The sequence below is a fragment of the Drosophila montana genome, unplaced genomic scaffold (genome assembly GCF_035044405.1).
Source record: "Drosophila montana isolate Dmon_TW-CO22-7 unplaced genomic scaffold, ASM3504440v1 contig_3833_1, whole genome shotgun sequence".
Lineage (NCBI taxonomy): Eukaryota > Metazoa > Arthropoda > Insecta > Diptera > Drosophilidae > Drosophila > Drosophila montana.
In genome coordinates this window covers 1,954,406-1,978,017 of record NW_026998704.1, presented here as the reverse complement: position 1 = coordinate 1,978,017, position 23,612 = coordinate 1,954,406, and the positions used below count along the sequence as shown (strand labels likewise).

The following is a 23,612-nucleotide window of genomic DNA, read 5'->3' as shown; positions in this document are numbered from 1 at the left end:
CCCAGGCTGCAGATGCGCCCAGCATATGCAAATTAGCGTGCTAATTTGTGAAGGCAGCCTCAAAATAGAGCCATCAATTTATCAGAGTGTGCGTTGGCGTATAAAATCGAGTGTGTGTGTGTGTGTGTGTGAGTGTTGTGTGTGTATGTGACATATGAATGGGGGCTAGACGCGGCAAATGTAATCAATCAAAGCTCTGAGCTGGCTGCCTGGCCGGTATATTGGCCATCATTGGGCCCCCAACAAAAAAAATTATAATTATAAAATTATCAGTAAAATGCGAACAGAAATTTTAATGATGATCATGAGGATGGCGACGGCGATGATGTTGTGGGGCGTTGCGTGTACGACAACTTGGTGCGGTCTCTCACCTTGAGCGCTTTATATTGATTTCAACAACGCCAATAACAACAATAACAACAACAGCAACAGCAACAACTACAACAACTTAAGCAAAACTTGTCTTTATGGGTTTTTCATCTTCGGTCTTCTTTTATATCGAGTCGCCGCGATATCAAACAAATTCATGCCAGTGCAGTGGCTTCGAAATTGAAAAAAAAAAACAAAATAAGATAAACAGAAAATTACTAAACTCCAATATTAGTTACATATGAAAACTCATGCTCCATTGCCAGTTCGGTAAACATTTGAAAAATAAAACATTTCAGCCCCACAAAACTTCAGCAGATGGCAAGCCAAGTGAATGGGGAAAGAGCCGCGATACGAAAGTGGAACGAACGGATGTGCCACAAACAGTGGTACGAGCTATACCCAAACCGGGCACTAAATGCAATAAGCATGCTCAGCATACCAAATGCAGCTGAATAGCTAAAATATATGAAAATTAATAAGAATATTCTATTAAAGATCAGAGTCACGTTTTATTTTTGTCGCCCAGACATTTCTAGATTTCACAATTATTAATTCGAATGCCCGATAACTGTTACTTTCTATTATAATCAAATGCTAGTTGAAGCATTCAAACAGTAAATGGAAAGAATATTTTCCTCAAACTGTGCATCGCAATCATCAACATAAATACTCATCATGAATATGGCCTGATACACAGCCTGTTAATCTGGAAACCTCCAATGCCAAACCAAAGATAAAACCAGTTGCGAATTGTAAAACCCACCTCTGTCTTTTCGTTAGTTTCACATAGAGATAAGTATATACCAAAGCATTCCTTTCAAAAACTATTCACCAATATAAACTATGCACGTATGTGAACTTTAAATAATCTTGTTTTTATTATGTCACCTAACCAGAACTCGACCCTCTTAAAACCACTTAAGATGTAAATACTTATTGGAATCATCTTCTTCAGCTGCTTTTTTTTTTGTACCAAAACTCGTTCGGCTCACTGTGCGCGGCGGGCACTTAAAAAATTGCATTGCCCGAGACTACCAAACAGCGTCTCTGTGCCCCCGTTTTTAGAGTCCGCCCCAGTCTTTGGCCGTTGTTGAGTTGTTATGGCGTCGCATTTTCAAAAGGGAGCCCCACAGTCAACGTAATGCTCCGCTTACTTCCTCGTAAGCGCAAAAAAAACCAAAAAAAACAACATTAAATTCAAGCAAAGGCACCAACAACAAACACATAATACACACACATCGAAGCTTTCAATTTGCACAAAAACTTCACATAAATTACATAAGATGACCAAAAAATAAACAATAAGAGTGAAGACCAACTTACAGAAGACAACAAAAAATCGGGCAGACTTCCAGCTCCAAAGGGAGCAGCAGAAACAGGTTCAGTTTTTTCCCCCTTTTTTTTTAAATTTTTTTTTTGTTCATTTCGGGCAACGCAACGCAACTGACCAACTGACCTTGAGCCAGGCGCGCTTATGCAATGCCATCTTCAATCTTCTGACAGCTGCTGGAGGAGCTCTTGCTGGACCACACGACAAATTGCAGTTGCCGTGCGAGTATTGCAAAATGTACAAATTTGAAATACAGAAAGCCCAAGATCGCATCTCAAATGCACGAGCGACAGCGACAACAATAACAACAACAATAACTTGTCCCATAACCGAAAAGCCAGATCCAAAAGCCCAAAACGACGCGCTTTCTGCGCCGGCGTCGCTGCCACCTTTGCTGCCCGCAAGTATGTGTGTGCGTGTGTGTGTGTGTGTGCGCGCTCAAGTGTGTTATAAAAGCAACTCAACCTGGTTGCCAACAAGCCATAGTACAAAGTCTACTTGCAGCGTGCAGAGCTCGCGAATAACCCATCCACAACTTACAAATCGAAAAAGAAAACAAAAAAGAAAATGTTGAAATTCGTGTTGTTTGCCAGCCTGCTGGTCAGCGTTGCCGTAGCCGCACCCGTGAGTGAAAAATAAAGAAAACAATAGGAAATATTACATTTGGGATTTAATAGTTCCATTTAAAAATAAAAAACTTGTTGCCAATTGTTCGGCGCACGAGTTAGGAGCGCACGCATTTGGGCCGCTTGGTGCTGCGATCTGTTTCGCATTTCTCGAAGCTGCCGCACTTGACATTGCCACAGTATGTGCCCGTGGAGCCAGCTGCAAATAGAATAGAACAATTGCTATTTCCAGCTAAGGCGCCCGGCCACTACTCACAGTTCTTGCTGCCAAAGGGCGAGCTATCCGCGCCCGAGTTGCCCAGCAGATTGGGCGATGCACAGCTGCGTCCGTTGCACAGATTTGGACAACATTTGCCGCCAATGGCGCTGCACTCGCTGTCATGCAGGCACTTGGGCGTGCAGTTTGTCACCTTGGTCGATGAGGGGCAGTCTGCAAAACGAAAATAGACAATAAAGTTGGCCCCCAAACTGCTCAAGCCATTATGGCCATGACTTACCGCCGGCCGCCAGTGTAACAGCCACACAGGTGCCAATCACCGCCAGCAACAACAGCAATAAACCAGGCTTGGCTGCAATTACAGAGAGAGAGCGAAAGAGCGAGAGTGATAGTGTCTGAAAGTCTCGAACTGTCGATTTACGTGCCCATTTTCCTCGTATCTTTAGTTGAACGTCCGCTTCGTGGCTTTAGTCAGCAGCGACTGGCGCCGGTTCGGCTTTATACTTTTGCCCAGGCCGGGCCGCACCGCCTACTATCCGAACCAGTTTCAGGTTGCTGTCAATTTTGTCGCTTTGTCTCGTGATTAAATGCACAAAAACACCAAGCAAAAACAATGACAATCTAGAAAGAAGTGGCTTTCTTCGGCACGCCGAAGATTGCATACCCTTCTTATACAAACTTTTTACTACCGACAGATTCCTTCTTGCAATAGGTAAGCATTTTCCAATAAGGCAGGACCACAGTGAAGCTTTAAATGCCAAGTTTGATGAAAATGTATTGAAAAATTAACAAGTTTCGTCCGATCGGTCCTTTGGCAGCCACTGATATAGTGCAACAAAATTTAAAGACCATATCTGATCAGAAAGATATATACTGAATTCGCCAGGCAATGTCTCCTTCGATGCTTTACAAATTCCATGAGTATATTATAATACTTTCTGCTAGGGTATTAAAACAACGGCACTTATCAATTTGGCATTGAATATATACAGTATAGTCTCAAGATTCGACTAGGGACATTCGCGAAGAGCGCTACAAATTCAAAAATCACATAAATCATCTGAAGTAGCTTTAACCTCAAGATCAAGAATATCCAACTATAGTTCCCTGAGAAGTTGCAAGCTCAAGAATTTTTAATTAAAGTCCCTGAGTGTTATATTAGTTGAGAAAACCAAATCGTAATGCAAATGCAATCAATAATCATTATTATACAATTAGAATGCGTTTTCTTAGGTGCTTGAATCCGTCAAGCTTTGTGGGATACATACCTGAGCATATCTAAAGACTTTGCATTTGCTCCGCAATACATTTTCTTTTTAATATTTATGCTACTTCTATAACGACTTGTCCTTATAATATTATTTGAAGTAAACTCTTCGAAAGATCAGGTGCGAATACCATATTGGAATATGAATGTTGTATATTAGCAGGGGCCATTAGAGATTGTTATTAATGTGAAATGCTAATAATTGGTAATAAAATAAATTTTACTATAGATACAATAATATTATTATTGTTCCTTAACTGATTTCCCAATCAACACTTCAAGTTCCGCGTAGTGTAGCTCATATTGTTGACTTGCTAAACCGATCTGAAGTGAACAGCTTCGACATATCTTTCAATTAACATTTCCGCTCATGCATTTAAGCATGCTGCCCTCAGCGACATAAGACAAATTAAAAAAAAAATGTGTGTTGTATACGACGGTGCCGAACTAATACCCTGCATGCAGCCAAAAGATTTATAAAAATGTGAATTATTCGAGAAACTTCATGCCAAATGTGATGCGTTGATATTGGAATGCTTGAAAAATGTTCTATTAAAAAACGATATATATCGATCATTTGATATGAAAACATTTATAAGAAAATCGAGAAATAAATAGCCTTCTTCTGCGTAACTCTAAGCCTATCAGCCTGTTGTCCCGATCACGTTCATATATATATATGCCTCGATCATATACATACATATATATCTATATCTATATCTCACTACTTGTTACACCTGTAGAACAGAAACCTATATACCTTTCTAACCAATAGTAATAGGGTACAAGGTACAAAAAGCTTCAGGCGAAACGTAAAATAAATGCAAAACAAGCAAATCGCAACGAACTCGTTTATGCAACCTCCACTGCGAGAGGCCCTCAGTGGGAGGTCTTTTGAAACCGAGAGTGACTCACAGAGTCGCTGTCACAGACATATTCAAAAATCTAACGCTATCGATAACAACGAATATTAACAATGTAATAAATGTTGCTGAATAGACAGCTGTCTGTCTGTGCGACTAGATACTAGATAATGACTTCGTTAGAAGCGAAATGACTTCACGTTCATCTAACTGTCTAACTGCAACCTTTTATGTTTTCTCTCACTCGCAGGTCGAAGACCAATTAAATGCCGAGGAGCAGAGAGCTTTAGAGGCAGAGCAGAATGCAAATGCCCAATACCAGTTTAATTCTAACATCGATGACAAAATAAACGATGGAGCAATAACGCGCGAAGAGTCACGCGATGGTACTAAGGTGACCGGCTCCTACAGCTACACCGACGGCTTCGTGAAGCGAACTGTCCACTATGAGGCCGATGAGAATGGTTACCGTGTGGTCAAGGATGAAATGCAGGACATCGGTGACGGTCCCGTATTCGATGAAAACGGTCAGGCCGATGTGGAAGGCTCGTTGATTGGAAAGTACTCGATCAAGCTGGACAACAGCAGCGACAAGCAGCATTACAAAGGCACTAACGAACACCTCTAGGCAATCGATCAGTATGTCTAAGGGATGGTTTCTAACATTTAGAAAAGAACTGAATACAGTGTAAAATAAAAATCAGAACAGGTCTTAACTAAACTATGTTGTTATTGTATTAAAAGTCAAGTAAATACGAAAGTTTCTCAACAAAAACGATTGTTTACTTTGCGATCTTTTAATCTATCGATCCTTTTACTAATATTTTCACACTTCTACTTAATATCCTTTACTACAATATCCCTGCGAGAGAATGTATCCTTTATTATATTTGCTCAATATGTGTAGCGTGTTGATGTTGGGATCTTCGACCCGATAAAGTATATCAATCAATATTTTTACTTTTGTCGCAGTCGATTGGATCAGATAAAAAAAATCTGATTGGAGCCAGAAGAACTATTCTATTAAGCTTTCTTGTTTTGAAAAATACCTGTACCTTTCTTAAAGGCTTAAAGATTTATTTAAAACGTGTCTTTTTTCTTATCAACATAATTAAAATTAGCGTTTCTTATGCATCTGCTCGCGATTCTTGCGCTTCAAGGCAGCCCGTCTAGATCCACCGTTTGTCTGCGAGTATCTGTAACCCTTTCCTATGCCACGGGAACTCTTGGCGGCAGAGGTCAGCCCACGGAGTTCGCGGTGCTTGTGCACATGCTCGCACATCCAGTTCATTCTGGGGTCACGACGAATGCCATTGTGATGAATATCCACCAAAATGACTTCGAAATATTTGTGGGTAGCGTCCTGCGCCACCCAGTATGAGTTGAGGACACGTAAGCCGCCAAGTCTACGACCAACACGCTCCTCGGCAATAGCCTGCAGGCCACGATATGGCTTTAGTTCATTTACACCATGTCCTTTCGGCTTTCCATATGTGCATCCCTTAGGCACTGGCCGCTTGCGACCACCACGGCGAACTCGAATTCTGTAAATGACAAATCCTTGCTTGGCGCGGTAACCCAACCGACGAGCTTTATCCGGACGCGTAGATCCAGTCGAACGGTGCAACTTCGGCAAATGACGGTACTGCCACACACGGATCCGCAGCAAGTAACGCAGCACATCACTCTGCTTCTTTCTATACAGCTCTTGAATAAAACGGTGGGCAGCCATATCTAACTGAATTTAAGTTCTATTTCGCTTAAAAGACAACACAAATTCCAAAGAAAGTAATTGAAGCTGAGTTCATAGACAACTTCGATTTGCATACCTCCTCCGATCCCATAAAGTACATACTGTATTCATATTCCGAGTCAATATGGTCGATAATTCAAACTTATGGCTCAGTTTTGATAGTATCTTGATGGAAACTTGGCTTACATATATTCTTATTGCAGCACTTCCTACATTATTTGATCGGATATTAAGATCGGACTTGTGAAGCATACAGCTTCCATAGAAACGATCTGTCCGATAATATTATATGTATTTGACTTGGTACTGGGTGCGGCAACATTCAAAGTTTGTGAGTTCTGTTAATCTATTAGACCCCAAAATGCAGAGGCTTAAACCAGGTTCAGTTCAGTTAAAGCTACTTGTTTAATATAAAGCATATTGTTAGACAATTTGGATCTATAAAGCATATAGACACATATATCGCAGAATTAGTACATTTATAGCACGCAGAATATATTCGAGGACTAAACATCTTCCTGCACGCACTCCATCGAATTGTTAGCCGATTGGGTGATGATCAGCGCCTTTTCCGAGTCGGTCAGGTTGATAAACTTGTGCTTGGACTTGAGCTCCTGCTGAATGGACGAGAGTAGGTCCGGTGAGCCGCGACCGGGCTTCAATATCAGACTATCCCGGTTCGTATGGCCTGCCTGCTGGAGGCCTTCAGCGGAGCCAACCACGTCCTGGGCTGGCTCCACAATCGTCTCCATTTGCAGCGACTGTCGCTTGCGGCGCACCCGCTTCGAGCCACGTGTAATGAGGACCACAGCTGGTGATTCATACGGCAGCGCCTGGATAACGGTTTGCAGCAGCTTTGGCGGAGTCTCGGGCGTTTTGGGATTGCCAATGACAACGTCAGCCTGCAGAGCGCTACGGGCGCGCTCACGTTCCTCCTCCTCGCGCTCGCGGGCTGCATTCTTGCGCATTAGCTGGCGAGCGCGCTTCTTGAGGATCGCCTGAGCAGTTGGGTAGTAGGCGATCACCTCGTTGAGGTCCGACTTGGAGAGCACAAACAGGTTGGAGTAGCCCTTCGAGCGTACGTCGGCAGTGCGGCGATCCGCGCCGTTAATGCCCAGCAGACTGATTTCTCCAAAAACTGAGCCCTCGGTTAGCGTGGCCAGGACAACATCGCTGCCGGGTCCGCCCATGACCTGCACCTGACCCAGCTTAACAATGTACATCTCGCGGCCCACTTCGCCCTTGCGGCACACAAAGTCGCCTGGCAAAAAGGTCACGGCGCGCAGCTTCAGCACCAGATCCCTAAGCAGAGCCTCCTCACAGTCGGCGAACAGTTGCACCTTGGACAGGGTCTGTATATGCACCGAGATGGCAATGTCCGTCTTCAGATTGATGGGCAGCGCATCCAGTATATTGGATTCATCTGGATGAAAACGTGGCACAATTATAACAACTTTAATTCTAGTAAATGTTGGGACTTACCCAACGTGCGTTGTTGCTCCCATGTGAATTGAAACCACATTTTAACTCGTGACTGCACTTCCTGCGAGAGATTTAGACGCCGCATATACTCGAGCGTCTCATCCTCCAGCTGACGGTACTCGTGCCTGTTGCGCGTGGCCGTTGAAATGATGTCCCTTATCTGGCCAATGAGCAGGGCAAACACAAATACGCCCATCAGCCAGGCGACCGTCATGAACACATATTCGCCCTGCCGTTCCGGCTTCGGGTTCTTGCCAATCGAGGTCGCCGTCTTGGTGGCAAACGCAAAGCATCTCACATATGGATGACCCTTGCCGCTAAATACCCAACGATTCTGGCCCAATCCCTGATAGTCGCTGTACGCATAATACAGGGCGGCCGTTATGTGAATCATATAGAGCATATACGTCAGCGTCTTGGCCACGCGCACCTGTGTGAGAACGACTTGGTATTGAATCACTTCTGTGAGACAGAGGGATGTTGGTTAAGCTTACGAAATGTGGCGAGGAGATGACACGATCCAAAAGTCGAAAGACTTCCCAGAAGCTTTGTATCTTGAAAAAACGCGGGAAACGTAGCCAAACAGCTGCCGTGCCATACTTAAGATAGAATAGCTCCAGGGGCAGCAAGGCGAGGAGATCCAACTGTCGAATAAGCCGAGTGGATAACATAAATAACAGAACTTTAAAGAAGATTCCCCTATAGGAGCTAAGGTTATTTGTTGACCTTCTTAATTTAAATTATGAATGGGACTTTAGATGATACTCTAAACTAATGAGAACGCTGGAAATTTAATGTGTTTAAAAAATGGGACGACATATCAATACCGACTTTTGGTATGGGATATTGTGTATTTGAAATTTCAAGTCTTTTCTAGTTTCTGAGACTCTAAAAATATATATGTATACTTTAACCATGCTTCCTTCTGTCTGTTACATACATTTTAGAAAGTCATTTTACACATTTTTGTGCATTTTCAATTAGTACAGGGTATTTAATATGGGAAGAGGTTCCTTGAAACGTGATTTAAATCGTATTAAGAGATCTCGAATAAAAGATTTTAGAGATTCCTTGAAAAGGGTATTTAAAGCGTAATAAAAGACTTAGAAGGGTTATAATATTTCATAAATGATCAATATTGAAACCCTTTCTAGAAAGGTTTCATTACGTTATTTTGGCCAACTTACCTTAAATTGCAGCTTCCTCATGTAGTTTTTGCGCGTTAGATTCTTGTTCTTGACCCAAAAGCCCTCAAAGAGATACATGATCCGATGCTTGAAGAATACCACATCCAGTAGATAAATGATATCCGCACAGAAGTCGCAGGCGAGCCAAATGTTTGTATTCTCCTTGGTTTGAAAGGGAAACGAAGCACGCAACGGAATGACCCAGGCATTGTAGAGGAACGAGAGGGAGACCACACACAGCCAGGAGATGTAGATCTTGCCCTGCGGATCGAGCGTGCGCTCATCATTGTTGGCGCCACACAGACTCGAGCAGAGCCAGACATTGGAGCGCGGCGTGTCCGCCTCGAAGAGGCGTCCGCGATGGGGCGACTGGCCAACGGGCACCAGGCGCACCTTATGCCCCGGCGACGGATGTAGGCTCTTGGTGCTCGCATGCAGTGCCGCCTGCGCTGGCGGGGGTGTGGGCGAGCTGGCGCTGCTGGACGAGGGCGTCGGCGGCAGCTCTATGCGCGACTTCATCTTGTTGGCGCGTGCCGTGAAGCGCCGCACCAAGTGACGCACTTGGTCGCGCAGGAACTGCTGGCCCTGCGAGTCCAGGCTGCCCGTACTGCTGGGCCGTTGTTGCTCCAAGCGTGCACTTGTGTCTGCCTCCACAACGGCGACAATTTCGCTCTCGTTGAGCGAGGAGGAGCGCGTGGTGCGCACATTGCGATCGTTGTTCTGCTGCTCCGGCGATTCATTGTAGCAAATCTGCACGTCCTGTTCGTCTTCATCCTCCATGGGCTGTGAGCTGCGGTCACATTGATCCGGTTCCAGCTGTTGTGGCGCTGGGTCCAGCAGCACCTGTCCGGTAGCACTGCGCAACTCCGCCGCACGCTGCTCGGCCACGGGATCGGGTTCGTCCACGGCGCCCGGCAGAGGTGTTCGCTCCACGTATTGTGGATGCAACACTCGACGCACGCTGTCCGGACTGACCAGTGGCTTCTCGTGCTTGAGTATGTGCTTGACCAGCGCATGGGTGCTCTCAATGTTGCTAATCTGACCCGGACGCTCCGCATCTACGCATCCGATGCGTCCATTGCGAAAGTACAGACGCGAGTGATAGAACCGAGGACTATGTGGCCGCTGGCGTCGCTGAGGCGCCTTGTAGGCGTTAATTTTGAAGCTGATCCGCTTGGTCGGGCTGGGCGTCTTGTTCTCCTTGTCGCGTTTGCGCTGACTGGCTGTCACCTGCTGCTCCGCCTGGCGCTCCTGCTCCTTTTCGCGCTGCATCAACTGCTCCGTGGCGCTAACAAACTGCTCAATCTCCTTGATATCCTTGGAGATCTCCTCCAGGCTGCGTCGCACATGTGCCTCCTTCTCGCCGGGCGTCGAGTAGCGGCGCTGCGGCTCCGGCCGCGTATTTATCACATTCCTCATAAAGGCATGCTGCTCCAGCGTCTCACAGAAGCGCGGCGAGGACGGCCTCTTGGCCTGGCCGGGTAAGGTAGCCATGCGCTTCAGCTGGCCGTGTGGCTGTGCCTGTGCTTGGAGCTCGTCGTATCGAAAGTTCTCCAATATGTTTGGCGATGACTTCAACAGCGCTGCAGTCGCCTCCGTGTCGAGCTCCGCGCTGCGCTGGTTCAACTGTGAATAAAACAAAACTTGACTCGCGTTTGCTCGCACTGTCAACTGGCCCCCTCCGACAAGGCGAACCACCAGCGGGCAACACGCAAATGCAATAAAAGAAATAAAATAAAGAAAAAACTGCTGTGCCTTGCATGCTAATTGCCTCGGGACGCCCGCACAATCATATCGAATCGATTTAATTGAGCAGCTCCCCAGCGCCCCATCTATCAGACAACAGACATCAGGCAAGGCGTGTGGTTGTTTTTTTTTTTCTTTTCCCCAGCGAAGGACGTTCAACCAGCTCCATTTACAACCTGGTCTACAGCCTGAGAAGTAAGCTTTAAGCCGAATTAAAATCTTAAGACTCCACTTTTGTTTTATAATTATTTAAAAATATCTAAAATTTCAGTTCTAATGCAACACTTGCAAAGTGCAAAGATAAATTGAAGATTAAACGAGAAGGAAGACTATCTTCGGCACACCGAAGATTTAATACCCTTGCAGACCGAACTTTTTAATAATTCTCATATTGTTTTGCCTGAATATAAGAAACTCAGGAAAAATAGTTAATGCCAAGTATGGTGTAGATATCTTGAAAAACAAAAAGTTTTTTATATAAGAAGCTCATTTTCGAACGATCGTTCTTATGGCAGCTATATGATATTGTGGTCCGATATTGATAGGATTTTGCATATAGTTGAGGAGCATAGTAAAACTTATAAATGCCGAGTTTGGTCAAGATATCATAATAAACAAAAAACTTTTTCAAACAAGATCTTACTTTTCCACCGATCATTCCTATGGCAACTATATGATATAATTGTCCGATCCAGCCGGTTCCGACATGTGTACTGCGTGCAACAGAAAGACGATCATGACGATGGCTTTAAAACTGAGAGACTAGTTCGCATAGAAACAGACAGACAGACGGACGGACGGAGAGACGGACATGGCTATATCGACTAGACTGTTGATACTGATCAAGAATATATATACTTTATGGGGTCGGAGATATCTTCTTCTATGCGTTGCACATTCCGAGACAAAATTATAATACCCTCTGCAAGGGTTTGAAATGAAATATATTATATATATTCCTGTGCATCTATTTGAAATTGTGGTTCGATGTTGATAAGTTGTTGTTCATACATATATGAAGGGAGCATAATTAAACTAGTACATGCTAAATAAGATATACATATTCAAATATTCATACATCAAACTCAGCATGTGCGGGCTTTACTATTCTCACATATCTGGAAACCCGTAAGGCAAATGTCTGCCTTACTTTCTCGATATCTTTTCTGTTGCTGTTTTTTAAGTATTTTTGTATTTGACAAATGTTTTTCCAAGTGGAATCTATATTATATTTATATTGTTTCTTTGTTGTTTCTCTTACCTTGCTAGAGCGGCCCCTGCTGGCCATATTGTTGTTGTTGTTGTTGCTGCTGTTGTTCGCCTGTTTGCTGTTAACTTCTTTGCGAGTTCACTGCCAGTTCAAAGTTCAGGGTCGCGTCGCTTAGTTTGCCATTTGTCGTCTGTAATTAAAGTAAAATTGTTGCGTGGCACACGCGGCGTATGATTAATGCAAAATGCCACTGCGCCGCGTCTAATCAGCCTTATCAGCTGCCCCGCGCTGGCATATGCTTTACATTATTGATTTTTCCCAGTGCTGCAGCTGGGACACAATCTTTAGTGTGTATTTCACAGTTGCAAGCGTCGCCGTTCAACAGGTGTGCGCCTTGAAGGCATTTTCTTATTTTAATAAGTCAAGTGCATGCAGACTATTTAAACGATGTTCGATAGAACTGTTTTGATTATTCACAGAATCCTTCTGCTTGCCACAATTGCATTTTGTTGCATCCGCATACTACGCAGCCCCGCTGACAGCAAACGTGACAGAAACTTGGACTCACCTTCTTTGCAGCTGGCAACCAACAAACTAAGCGTTGATAGTAAGCTGGCCAGCAGCAATGGCAGCAGCTGACTTGGTCTTGTTTTGGCCAAAAGGATGGCGCACGCGTGGGCACCGTGGTTTGAAATTGAATGTAAAGCTTTGCCACTTTCTCTAACTATCTTAACCAATGACAACATTTTTATTTGGCAATACTCAAAAGCGTATCATTTACTTTTGATATCTTAGCAATTTCAGTATTTAATAGTTTCTCAAGCGTTTTTAAATGCCAAATTTAGTTAGTAGAATTTCAGAACATTTAAATGGTAACCGACTGTTAACAGAGCTAATAACATAAAAGTCCACTGTTAAATAAAAGCTGCCGAGCTTTCGAGCGTGCCGAGCTTTGTCGAGCTCTGTAGTACAGATTTCTACGGATTAGTATTTTTTTTACAATCTATTTTAGTTTAATATTACCTAATAATTAACAACATGAAATCAGTTAAACAAATGCAGTTTTATAATTTAAATAGCTACCATTCAATTAATGTTAGTATTTTAAATTAAATAAAATTTACAAATTAATAAAAAACATTTAAACATAATTTGAAAGTTTTTAAAACTTTAACTTATGCTAATTGAATTTTATTGTTATCTTGTTTTTAATTTTTATCTAGGTATGAACGAATGACGCTCTAAGCAGAAGTGAACATATATAGAGCCTGCGCCTTAATAATTAAATAAAAATTACAAAAAACAGGCAATTCAGAATAATATTTAATTCTTATTTTTTATATTTATCTTATATATAAGAAACAATATTGACATAATTAAACAATTACTTTTAATATTAATATATTACAACTAATTTCTCCCTTCAATATTTTACTAATCAAAAAAATTAACTTTTTAATATTTGTCCTTAAAACTATGTTTAAAAAAAAAACTTTACTCATCCGCAACCTTCCGCTCAACATTTAAACATTCAAACACAATTTTAAAGTTTTTAAATGTTTTTTATTTATATATTTTTAAATAATATTCCGTTCAGCTCTACATTTACAATTACATATTTGTAATATTTGTTGGTTTTGTTGTTTTCTTTTTTTTGTTTTTATCATTTCTTTTTTTTTTCTTTAATTACATATATATACTTATGTATATATTAAAATGTATATATAACTTGTTGGATTGTTGGTTTAAACTTTATAATTTGTATGTAAGTTAAGTGAGAACGTCTGCTAAAAGGACGAATAAAGGAATCGTTGGACGCAAACATCTCAGAACTCAATTCTTTGGACTCTGCGCATCATAAACTGATCCTATCCAACGTTTCCCCTACAAACTGTGGAACGCTATGCACAAACATTTACATTAGATGCCGCGACGAAAAAAATATAATAAAAAATGGAGAACCAAATCGAGCTCAACTTGGCCAACTTGAGGAATCTGAGAAACGCGTTAGAGTAGATACATACATACGTACAAACCTATAAAGAAACAGTTGCTAGTTTTTGTTTTGTTTTTTATGTTTTGTTTTGGTTTTTTTTTGTTTGTTTTGTTTTTTCTTTTTTTGACTGAAAATTATGTTGTAACTTATATTATGGTTCTTGGTGTGTGTGTGTGTGTGTGTGTGTGTGTGGTTGTTTGTTTTAAGTGCATATTTAAAGGTTTAAGGTTTTCTTTTTTTTGTGTTTTCTTGTGGTTTTTTCTTAATTGTTTTTCATTTGTTTTATGTCACTTAAAAAATTACATTAGTAAAATGTATTTTAAAACTGATGCGAACGTTGCCATTGCACTCGCCTTAGCATATTACTCGCTCTCATCCTCTTCGTCCTCCTCGGAGGACTCTTTCTTCTTGGCCTTCTTGGCGGGCTTGGCGGCGACCTTCTTTCGCTTCTTGGGCGCACCGGAATCGGTGCCGCCATTTGCCTCGTACTCCTTTACCGCCTTATTGTATTCCTCCTTCATTTTGATGGCTTTCTGTTCCCATTCCTACAAAAATCACAAAAGCATACATATTAGCAGTTGAAATGGTCAAGAGTGGATGAATCACTTACGGTTTTGTCTTTCAAGCCGCGCCACAGCTCACCGCCTCGCTTGGCAATATCCGTGACCTTGCTGCCGGGATTTTCCTTTTTGATCTGTTCACGGGTCTCATTGAGCCACAGCATGTACGCTGACAGAGGACGCTTCGGGCGATCGCCGCTCATGTTTGCAGTTGCTTTTGTAGATTTACGGTGGTTTAATTGGAATTTAGTATTTGCTCCCTCAGAGTTTTGTGTTCTGTAAACGAATGAAAGGAAATGCTTAGTGCTTAGTAGTCACAACAAATCATAAAAGTCTAAGGCTGTCTGTTCGAGTAGGCTTTGAAAATATTGTAGAAACACCCAGAATTGTGAATTGTGACAGTAATATCAAAACCTATTCCACATAAATATAAATAAAATTAATTAACCGCATTCATAAAATATATTATCGAAAAGATAGCCATCTTTTTATTCAATGTGAATATGTGTGCCACATAATTAAAATAATTTTCAATAAACAGGCAAGCAGCTAACCGAAAATCCCTTAAATGTTCAATAATTGCATATCGGAATGCACAAACGCTCATCAAATATTCGTGCATTTTGTGAGAGCAACTGTACACAGCTCGTACGCCCACCCGCCCACACACTGTACACACACACAGACACACACTCGGGCAGCAAACATATGCACTCTGCGACCATTTTTATATGCACATAAGCTCAATTATTATGTGCGCATGTATTTATGTATTTTGTACATAATTTACTCAATTATGAAATTGTGTGCAGCGGCAGATAGGAATTCAGTTTTACGGACCAATCCACTGAAGTAGCATGTACCACACCTGTACATATGTAAAACGGGGGAAATGCACTTTTAAATAGCTGGCCAGTAAATAAAGTGCTGGCATATGCCTGCACATAAAGCCCAATATTGTCATTGAGTTCGTCAAGTTGTACAATTATATAACAGAAATATCAGACGTAAGAGCAGGCATTGCATTATATTGCATAAGTAATGCGGCTTATATTTAAATAAATAAAAATATCGGATTTTACCCTAAGGATAAAATATCCCATGCGTAAATTGCTGGATGAACAAGCCGAAAACTGCGTATACGTTATGCAAATGTTGTTTGTGTCAGCAGCAGCAGCATCATCATCATCATCACGTCATCATCATCATCAACGTAGTCGTTGTCGTCGACAGCATCAGACAATCGCCTCCATGCACTTGACCCAAATACTGAGAAATACTGACAAATAACGCAACGCACACGAGACAGCGACAACGAGAACGAGAACGACGACGATGCTGATGCTGACGAGCGGCTCCAGCAATTGGGTTAACAAACCACTGAACTGAGCACTAGCACAGAGGGAGCCCAGCACGATAAATCAACAGCAGCACGGTTGCTAGCTGCGGCTGGGGTAGGTGGGGGCAGGTAGCAGGTGGAAAGGCTGCAGTCATATCAATCACGAAGACGTATTCCAGGCACTGGTCAGCCAGCAACAATGGCGCATATTAGCTCGATGCAACAGCAACAACAACGACGACGACCACCTACGCCGTGTGTGTGTGTGTGTGTGTGTGTGTGCGTGTGCAGCAACAGGAAAATGGCGGCAAAGTTGTTGTTAGACTCACGCGCGCAACTGCTACGCTACGCAACTGCGCAGAGTTGCGCCACCCAACACCCAACACCCACCAACCACCACCCACCACCCCCCACCCACAACGCACACCCACGCAATATAGAGCCGCACATGCATACCCACGCAATGACGTTGTCAATGTCTCCCCAAACACGAGGCGGCAACACGTGATGCACAAAGCAACAGCAGCAGGGAGCAGCAGGGAGCAGCGTCATGGGTTATGCGTTGCCATGTCTGCAACGGGGCATGGGTGACACCAAAAGATTCCTCCGATGAGCACGACACATGTCGGATGTTCACGTAATGCATGCGTACAGGCGCCCGTACTTATATATATACATATATATAGACACCATGATGGGGAGCCACCTTCAAAATCGAAAGCGAAACACATTTGTCTGACGGGAAGCTGCGAGTGCATGTGAGTGGGCGTATGTGCATGTGTGTTAGTGTGTGCATGGATTGCTTGTCGGAGCTGTCAGCAACTGATAGGTGTAGAAGTAGGTAACTAGGCAGCTGCGACCGTTATTTATATGTGAAGCTTTAATATAAGTATGTTCCCGGAAAAGAGCACTAATACAGCTCGGAAGGTTAAGCTCTTAGTAAGAATTAATAACGATATAATTAGGATGACATTTTGCGCTGCGCTGAAAGATATGCAATAAATTGTATTTTTCAAGGGGTTGTTAGAAGGTTGCCTTCCCGAAAATGGGAAAGGTAAAATTATATTAAACTCTTTGATATTATAAGCAAATAAAAGATATTTTTCACAATTTTGCAAAAATTTGAAAATTCGTGGATCGCTCGAATATAAGAACGTCTTGTGGTTAAGCAATACTTATTAAAAACAACCTCGTTTTTTAATTTATTAAAATTTAAAAACAGTTTTATAGAGCTATTCCAATTTCTATATATTTAATTTCTGTTTGTTTAAGAATTTCTATATATTTAACAAATGCAAGGATTAGAAAAACAAATCTTGGTTCTGAAACTCCGTATATTAGATTTTATTTCAAATGCATTAAGTTTTCTTCCCCATGTGTATAGCATACTTTTTAGGGCAACCAATAGAAAATGTATGAAGAGAAATAGGAAACCACATATAGGTTATGTGCTCTCCTTCTAATATGATAGTTTTATTATTTACTCTAGATAAACATACAACTGCACATTGATTCAGTCCAAAATCTGACCATAAATCCCAAGCCACTCGCAATGCGATTAGTAGCCATGGCAAGGTAGACAATTTCTAATTAATATACAAATTCAACCACATCATAGAAATCGTTGTCATCATTTTGTTGGTCATATCGTTAACATTCACGCACATTGAAAATGTGCGTATGAGTTTGAGCTGATTATTTGGAGCTAGAACGTAGCAAACACTGTGGACGTTACGCATACGCAGCGTGGTACGACTTCCCACACACACCGTCATGCATAATAGATAACTAGCTGGGGACAACGAAACAACGAATGAAAAGAAAGGAAAGGACCACAAATGATATTAAATAGCATACAAAATGAGGCAGGGACAGCATTATAGCGTTGATCTAAAATTGAAAAGCAACCAACGCCAACGCTTTCGACGCAGCTGCTGACGTCGCTGCTGACGTCGCTGCCGCCGTCAGCGGCCAGAGTCAAATGGATGATATGTGAAATTACTGAAAGGAATACAGTTCACAAATACAAATACACCCAAGCATAAAATTACCGCTGCCTCTGCGGCAACGGCTTCTGCTTATCTGCGCTCTCTGCTAGCGTCTGTCTGTATGTGTGTGTGTGTGTTTATGGCATTTTTAATGCCGACAACGCAACTGCTGGCGTCGACAGCGCTGCTGCTGCGCGCTTGCTGGAACGCTCAGTGGTTGTTGTCTGCACAGCACAGCAGAGCAGCGCAACCACCCGAGCCGCCCGAACCACCCAAAAACAACGAACCCAAACTGTAAAATTGTTGCCTGAATACGACTTTCAGCTCGAGCTTGTGCGCAGTGACAGCATTTTAGGGTAGATACTTTTACAGGGATTTGCGCAGTGGATGTCGACGGGGCAAACAACCGTTATATGTGGCTATATATGTATGTATGTATTTATATATATATATGTTTCTATGTGAGTGCCGTTTACCGTTAAAGAGCGCACAGTGGTGACTTTTTGTACATTGCTACAACGTTTGGCTGACTGATATCATTTGTTTGTGTTCTGACTACACTTTTTCGTAAAGTGTAGCTTGCAGTTGCTGTACAGTTGTGGCATAAATTATGAGCATGCTACAAATTTGTTTTGATTTCATTGCATAGTCCTTGATTGGAAGTTAAATTGATTTTGTCAGACCAATTTATACCTAATGCCCATCCTTATTGGAAACATATGCCACACAAATACAATTATTTAGTGCGAAACCATCCGAATAATTAAATTCTTACATTTACAATACCTTTGCAAAAACAACACTTTAAACTTAAAACGCTCCAGTGAAATTGCTTACCTATTCTTATTCCCTTGCTGTTTGTTTTTATTGCAAAATAATTTTTTTTTATCAAAACAAAACAAATATATGTAAATACTCACTTGAGCAAGATCTCAGCGGTTAGCTAACAAAAGGAGAGAGAGCGAGAGTGCGAGCGAAAGCTTTGCCAAAAACAACAAGTGCATGCATTAACACATGCACACATTAACACATTAATCAGTTGAAAGGCGATGATCAGCAAGCGACAAGCGACAACAACAATAACACGACCGCAGTCGACGACGTCGCGAGCTTTTGACGTTAGCGGCAGCGCTTTCAGCTGACTTTAAAAACAGATCTACGTATCTCAATCAATTAATTATAACACAGGCCGCCCAATAGGCGGCAAAGTTCGTTTTGAAGAAGTGCAAATGGTGAAAAAAAAGCTTTATAGCCGAAAATTGCGGAACACTGCCACCTAAATTGCCCTCACTTCTGCTCTGTTGCTCTCTTTGTGCAGGTTGTGTGTCAAACTTTTGGCGCCATTTTTAGTTTGCGTTCGAGTGTTCGCGATACGAGTGCATAAGCAAATCGCGCGCGAAACCAAAAAAAAAAATAAAATAAAAAACAAATAAACAACAGAGATACACAAATAACTTGCGGAAGCAGAGGCAGCTACAGGTATTGCAATTCAATTTGTAAAAAAAAAATGCAATTTTGATTTAATAGTTTCTAAACTTACAAGTCAAAAAAATAGTTTGAAAATTTAAAATTGAAAATGTATGTATATTTATATTTCTAGATGAAATGAGTGAAAGTCTACATTTAACCAATAATAATTGAAAGCTCTGAATAATTAACTAATAATAAAAAACTATTAATAAACGATTTTCTTTGCATGCAAACATTTACCGTTTTTGATATTACCGTTTTTGTAACTACTAATGAGAGAAAGAGAGTTTATTAAAATGATATATATATAAAATGTATTTTACTTTCCAGTCTTTAAAATTGTCAAGTTAAGTCGAAGTAAAGCCAAACTCAATTACTAACCACATTTCACGGTCAAAGACTTCAAACTTCATCTACACGGGGAGAATTCATTCCGCCGGGCAATTTTGCGCACGCAGCTGCAAAATGCGACTCAAGCAAAATAAACATGGGAAAATGGCAATGGGGATTGGAAGGGGAAGGGGAATGGGAATGGGAATGGGAAACGTGACCACCGATAGCCGGCGCGACTTGGCGACAATTGCAGCCTTGTGATAAGGCAGAAGACTCATCGCAGTGAAATGTGAAATCAACTGATGCCTGAACACACAATGCACCAGAGGATTAGGCAGCAAGTGCACACATAGTCACGTACATGTGCCTCGAGTATGCGCCAAGGGAGCAACACTTAGTGCAAGACCCACTAAAGCCATCGACAGGTGGGTGGCAGCAGCTGGCGTCACACACAGGCGCTAACCAAGCCCGGATCAGGCCTGGAACAATAGCTGAAATCGAAAACGGAATGCAAAGCAGAAGCTCTGAACTACTCCAAAATATCGTGGGGATGTGGGGCCATTGGATGTGATTACAGTCACGGTTAATAATATTGAGCAAACACTTGAGATTATTTCAAAACTGATCATTGTTAATTATCATAAAATGTAAGACTATTTTATGTCCGATTTAAGATGGAATATAACAATAGATATTAATCATTAGATCTGTTTCATCGCTAATATTTTTTTATAATTGGATATCTAGCTTATTGGGAAATAGTTTTTATAAAAATATTTCAAATTATTCAGTTGAGAAAATACCCTTATTATTTATCTCTGATTTAGTATGACGAAAGTAATTATGAAATTTTTTAACTGATTTACATAGATGTATTAAAAAAACATAAAATCAAACCATTAATCGAATAACCAACTTGCTATGGTCCGACGAACATTTCAACTGTTAATCAATTAAATTGATGATAACATCAAGCAACCATTCCACAGTAAACTAAACAACAACTTGCACCTCCGCAAGCATTTTCAGTACCAAACCAATATAAAGCCTGTACAACTAATTTGACGCACACTGTAAATGGACGCCCCATGGGCCAAACACTAAACGCCAGTGTAAAAATTATTACCCACAGACGTCTAATGAAAAATACTCGTATTTCTTATATCTACGTACTTTGCTTTGGCTGCCGCTGTTGTTGCTGTGTGTTTACACTTCACTCTTGGCCCGGCTCGGTCTAGAAATTTGCTTCGCACTGGCGCTGGCACTGGCACTGAACAACACTCTGAACGCTGAACGCTGAACAAAATGTACTGCGAGTGTCTATAGAAAACTGAACTGAACTGAAATTCAACTGAAGCAGCTGTACCAGCGCAAAGGCAAAGCAAAGGCAAAGCAACGCGAGGCGCGGCGAGACGAAGCGAAGCAAGGCAGGCAGCGGGCAGCGGGCAGCAGCAGCAGAACAGAAGCAGAGGCGAAACACATACACACGCAGAGGCGAACCGAACGAACGAGTGAACAGCGAGACCATCAAATAATACACAGAGCCAGAGACCCAGTGAGCGCAGTACAGGCAGGCGGCAGCAAAAGTATCTGTATCTGAGAGTCAAACAGCCAGCCAGGCAGCCAACCAACATAGAGCGCTGACGACGACGACGACGACAACGGCAGCAACAGCAGCGACGACGTCGACGGCAGCGGGCGGGCAACGAGCAGAGAGAACGCAGGCAGACGGGCCAGTGTATGTAGTGGCCGACAGTGGTGGCAAATTACGTGCGCACAACTGCCGCCTGCTGAGTGCGTGTGTGTGAGAAAAATAATTTGCGTTTTTGCGGTGGCATCAACAGTAGCGTACCAACAAAATGAACTGACAGCTCTATGGAATTTGTACGGCGCATGCACAGTGCTGGCGCTGAATATTGGAAGACTAATGGAAATAAGCGAATAATCGCAGGGTGTATATAAATTAAATTTATTTATTTTTTTATCAGAAAAATATTAAATTGCACGCAATACCAAAAATTGATTGGAAGTTAGGAAGCATTATTGCTATAAATATGGCAAATTAATATTTAATTTTTTCCTCTATCAGTAAATTTCGGTTATTGATAAGGGAAAATTATGCTCAGAAGCATTTAAAAAAAAACGTATGTACTTTATTCATCAGAAACTATTTTAAACTATTTATAATGTATGTGTGAGCTATGTATGCTGCAATTATGCTCATGCCCTACACCAGTGTAAGCGCACACTCTTTAGCCCTTGTTCCACATGTAGGCTCGCGCATGTTCAACTATTTTTGACGCGACTGTACGCTCTGGCTGCTTATTGCTTCAGCCATATAAAAAGCATGGAGCGAACAAGCTTTGTGCGAACGAAATGCCAGTAGCATTTTGCCGCGGCAGCAGCGGCGCCGCTGCCACTCGCCTGCACCTCACTCCCCCCTACCTTCATTACCCCTCAGTTTTCCATACTATCCGCCGTCATGTCATCAACGTAGTCGTCGTCACATATAACCAAATATGCCGCCCACTTACCGTCGCCCCCCCAACCCTACCACTCTTTGCTAGCCCACAAACACCCTCCCCCCCCCCCCAAACCCCTACGCCATCACTCACGCGCTCAAATCTACAATAAATGCCTGGCATCAGAGATACCCCTCACCCCCTTAAGCCTATGTTCAACCTCAAAAGACAAAAACAAATTCTGTTTTTTTTTACATATTTTACAGCACTATAAAAATTTGTTGAATTTTAATCAAAATGCATGCATAGAAACTGCTAGACATAAATGCGTTAAGATCAGTATTATTATTATTATTTTAGTTTTGATTTGTTGTCGTACTTCATTTACGTGCAATTTCCTATTGAGTAATCAGCAGGCGATTTGGCAGCGCATTTTCAAAAAATAACCGTCAATATTATGAGCGCGCGCATTCAAAATTTAAATTCAATACCAACAACAATAACCAGAAGAAGAACAGCGACGACGACGACGACGACGACGACGACGACGTCGACGACGACGACAACAACGGAACGGAATCGAACAGAAGAGAGCTCTACAATATGAATATAGCTGGGTCTTTGGTTTGGCCAGGCCAGGCCAGGCCAGGCCGGGGCCACCTTTTGCGCTTTTGATAGCCCCATACGCCAGAAATTGGGTCGTTAGTTTATTTTGCAAAATTTATATAATAAATGGCCGCAATGGCGGCGCATTTTGGTCAATTTATTTAGTAAAAACAATGAATAATCAATCATAGTGAGACACTTTTCACTCACCCGTAGGAAAATGTCGCGTAATTTACAGTTTTAATTGTAGGCCTTCGTCGATATATCGACTCGTGGTTATATTTTGTGCACTGGCGTATTGCCTGTTGTTTGTTCACTTTATAAATTTTCTTCTACTAAAAACTCAAGTCAGTTGTGTTTCGCTGTGCTCTCGGTCGCTGTATCGGTCTCGGTTTGTTCAGCGTAGTACGTACAGCTTTTGCCTTCAGTGGAATATCAAATACACAGAATGAATGCCAGGCAGCCAGCCAGTCAGCCAGCCAGCAAGCCAGAGGCAGAGACCAAGCACCAAGCACCAGTATGCGAGTACGACGCAAACGCAGGCAGTGAAAATGTATATGTATATGTATATTTTGTATGCGTTATACTGTCCATGTGCGTGCGTGTGTGTGTGTGTGTGGGCCTGCGTGTATGTCTGTGTGTCGTTCATTCGCTCGCTCGGTACGTTTCGTTGGTTTGTTCGCTCTACTATGTGCGCAAAGCAGAGGCAACGGCTACACACAGTACAGCACACACACACACACACATAAGCAGTCACAGATACACGCCACATGTCGGTGTGTATCTGGCCTGGCCCCGCTTTCAA

General features: G+C 42.1%; 5 protein-coding genes and 1 long non-coding RNA gene across 7 annotated transcripts; 2 read left to right on the top strand and 4 right to left on the bottom strand.

The window, feature by feature from the left end:
- Nucleotides 1-2,194: 2,194 nt before the first annotated feature.
- On the top strand, nt 2,195-5,454 carry Cpr51A (Cuticular protein 51A). Its single transcript, XM_064695799.1, has 2 exons — nt 2,195-2,326; nt 4,926-5,454. The coding sequence occupies exons 1-2, from the start codon at nt 2,270-2,272 to the stop codon at nt 5,301-5,303; spliced, it is 435 nt and encodes a 144-aa protein (XP_064551869.1). The 5' UTR covers nt 2,195-2,269; the 3' UTR covers nt 5,304-5,454.
- Nucleotides 2,358-3,098, bottom strand: LOC135437739 (waprin-like protein). The gene is made up of 4 exons (XM_064695800.1): nt 2,971-3,098; nt 2,826-2,897; nt 2,585-2,758; nt 2,358-2,527 (listed from the first exon to the last, which is right to left on the bottom strand). The coding sequence occupies exons 1-4, from the start codon at nt 2,972-2,974 to the stop codon at nt 2,427-2,429; spliced, it is 351 nt and encodes a 116-aa protein (XP_064551870.1). The 5' UTR covers nt 2,975-3,098; the 3' UTR covers nt 2,358-2,426.
- Nucleotides 5,455-5,726: 272 nt separating the features above from the next.
- LOC135437792 (large ribosomal subunit protein eL15-like) lies at nt 5,727-6,475 on the bottom strand. The gene has a single exon (XM_064695860.1). It carries the CDS (start codon nt 6,405-6,407, stop codon nt 5,793-5,795), a length of 615 nt encoding a protein of 204 aa, XP_064551930.1. The 5' UTR covers nt 6,408-6,475; the 3' UTR covers nt 5,727-5,792.
- Nucleotides 6,476-6,889: 414 nt separating this feature from the next.
- CngB (Cyclic nucleotide-gated ion channel subunit B) lies at nt 6,890-12,346 on the bottom strand. Its single transcript, XM_064695954.1, has 5 exons — nt 12,105-12,346; nt 9,098-10,723; nt 8,405-8,554; nt 7,911-8,340; nt 6,890-7,851 (listed from the first exon to the last, which is right to left on the bottom strand). The coding sequence occupies exons 1-5, from the start codon at nt 12,129-12,131 to the stop codon at nt 6,935-6,937; spliced, it is 3,150 nt and encodes a 1,049-aa protein (XP_064552024.1). The 5' UTR covers nt 12,132-12,346; the 3' UTR covers nt 6,890-6,934.
- A 1,763-nt stretch (nt 12,347-14,109) lies between these two features.
- On the bottom strand, nt 14,110-23,244 carry HmgZ (HMG protein Z). Of its 2 annotated transcripts, none has more exons than XM_064695986.1 (3): nt 23,018-23,244; nt 14,660-14,885; nt 14,110-14,594 (listed from the first exon to the last, which is right to left on the bottom strand). In XM_064695986.1, the coding sequence occupies exons 2-3, from the start codon at nt 14,810-14,812 to the stop codon at nt 14,412-14,414; spliced, it is 336 nt and encodes a 111-aa protein (XP_064552056.1). In that variant the 5' UTR covers nt 14,813-14,885; nt 23,018-23,244; the 3' UTR covers nt 14,110-14,411. The 2 variants fall into 2 exon arrangements, with proteins under 2 accessions (XP_064552056.1, XP_064552055.1); XM_064695985.1 differs by lacking the exon at nt 23,018-23,244 and adding an exon at nt 20,913-21,069.
- LOC135437902 (uncharacterized) lies at nt 18,990-21,739 on the top strand. The gene is made up of 2 exons (XR_010437771.1): nt 18,990-19,415; nt 20,610-21,739. It is a non-coding gene; the product is annotated as an uncharacterized LOC135437902 (long non-coding RNA).
- Nucleotides 23,245-23,612: the final 368 nt, after the last annotated feature.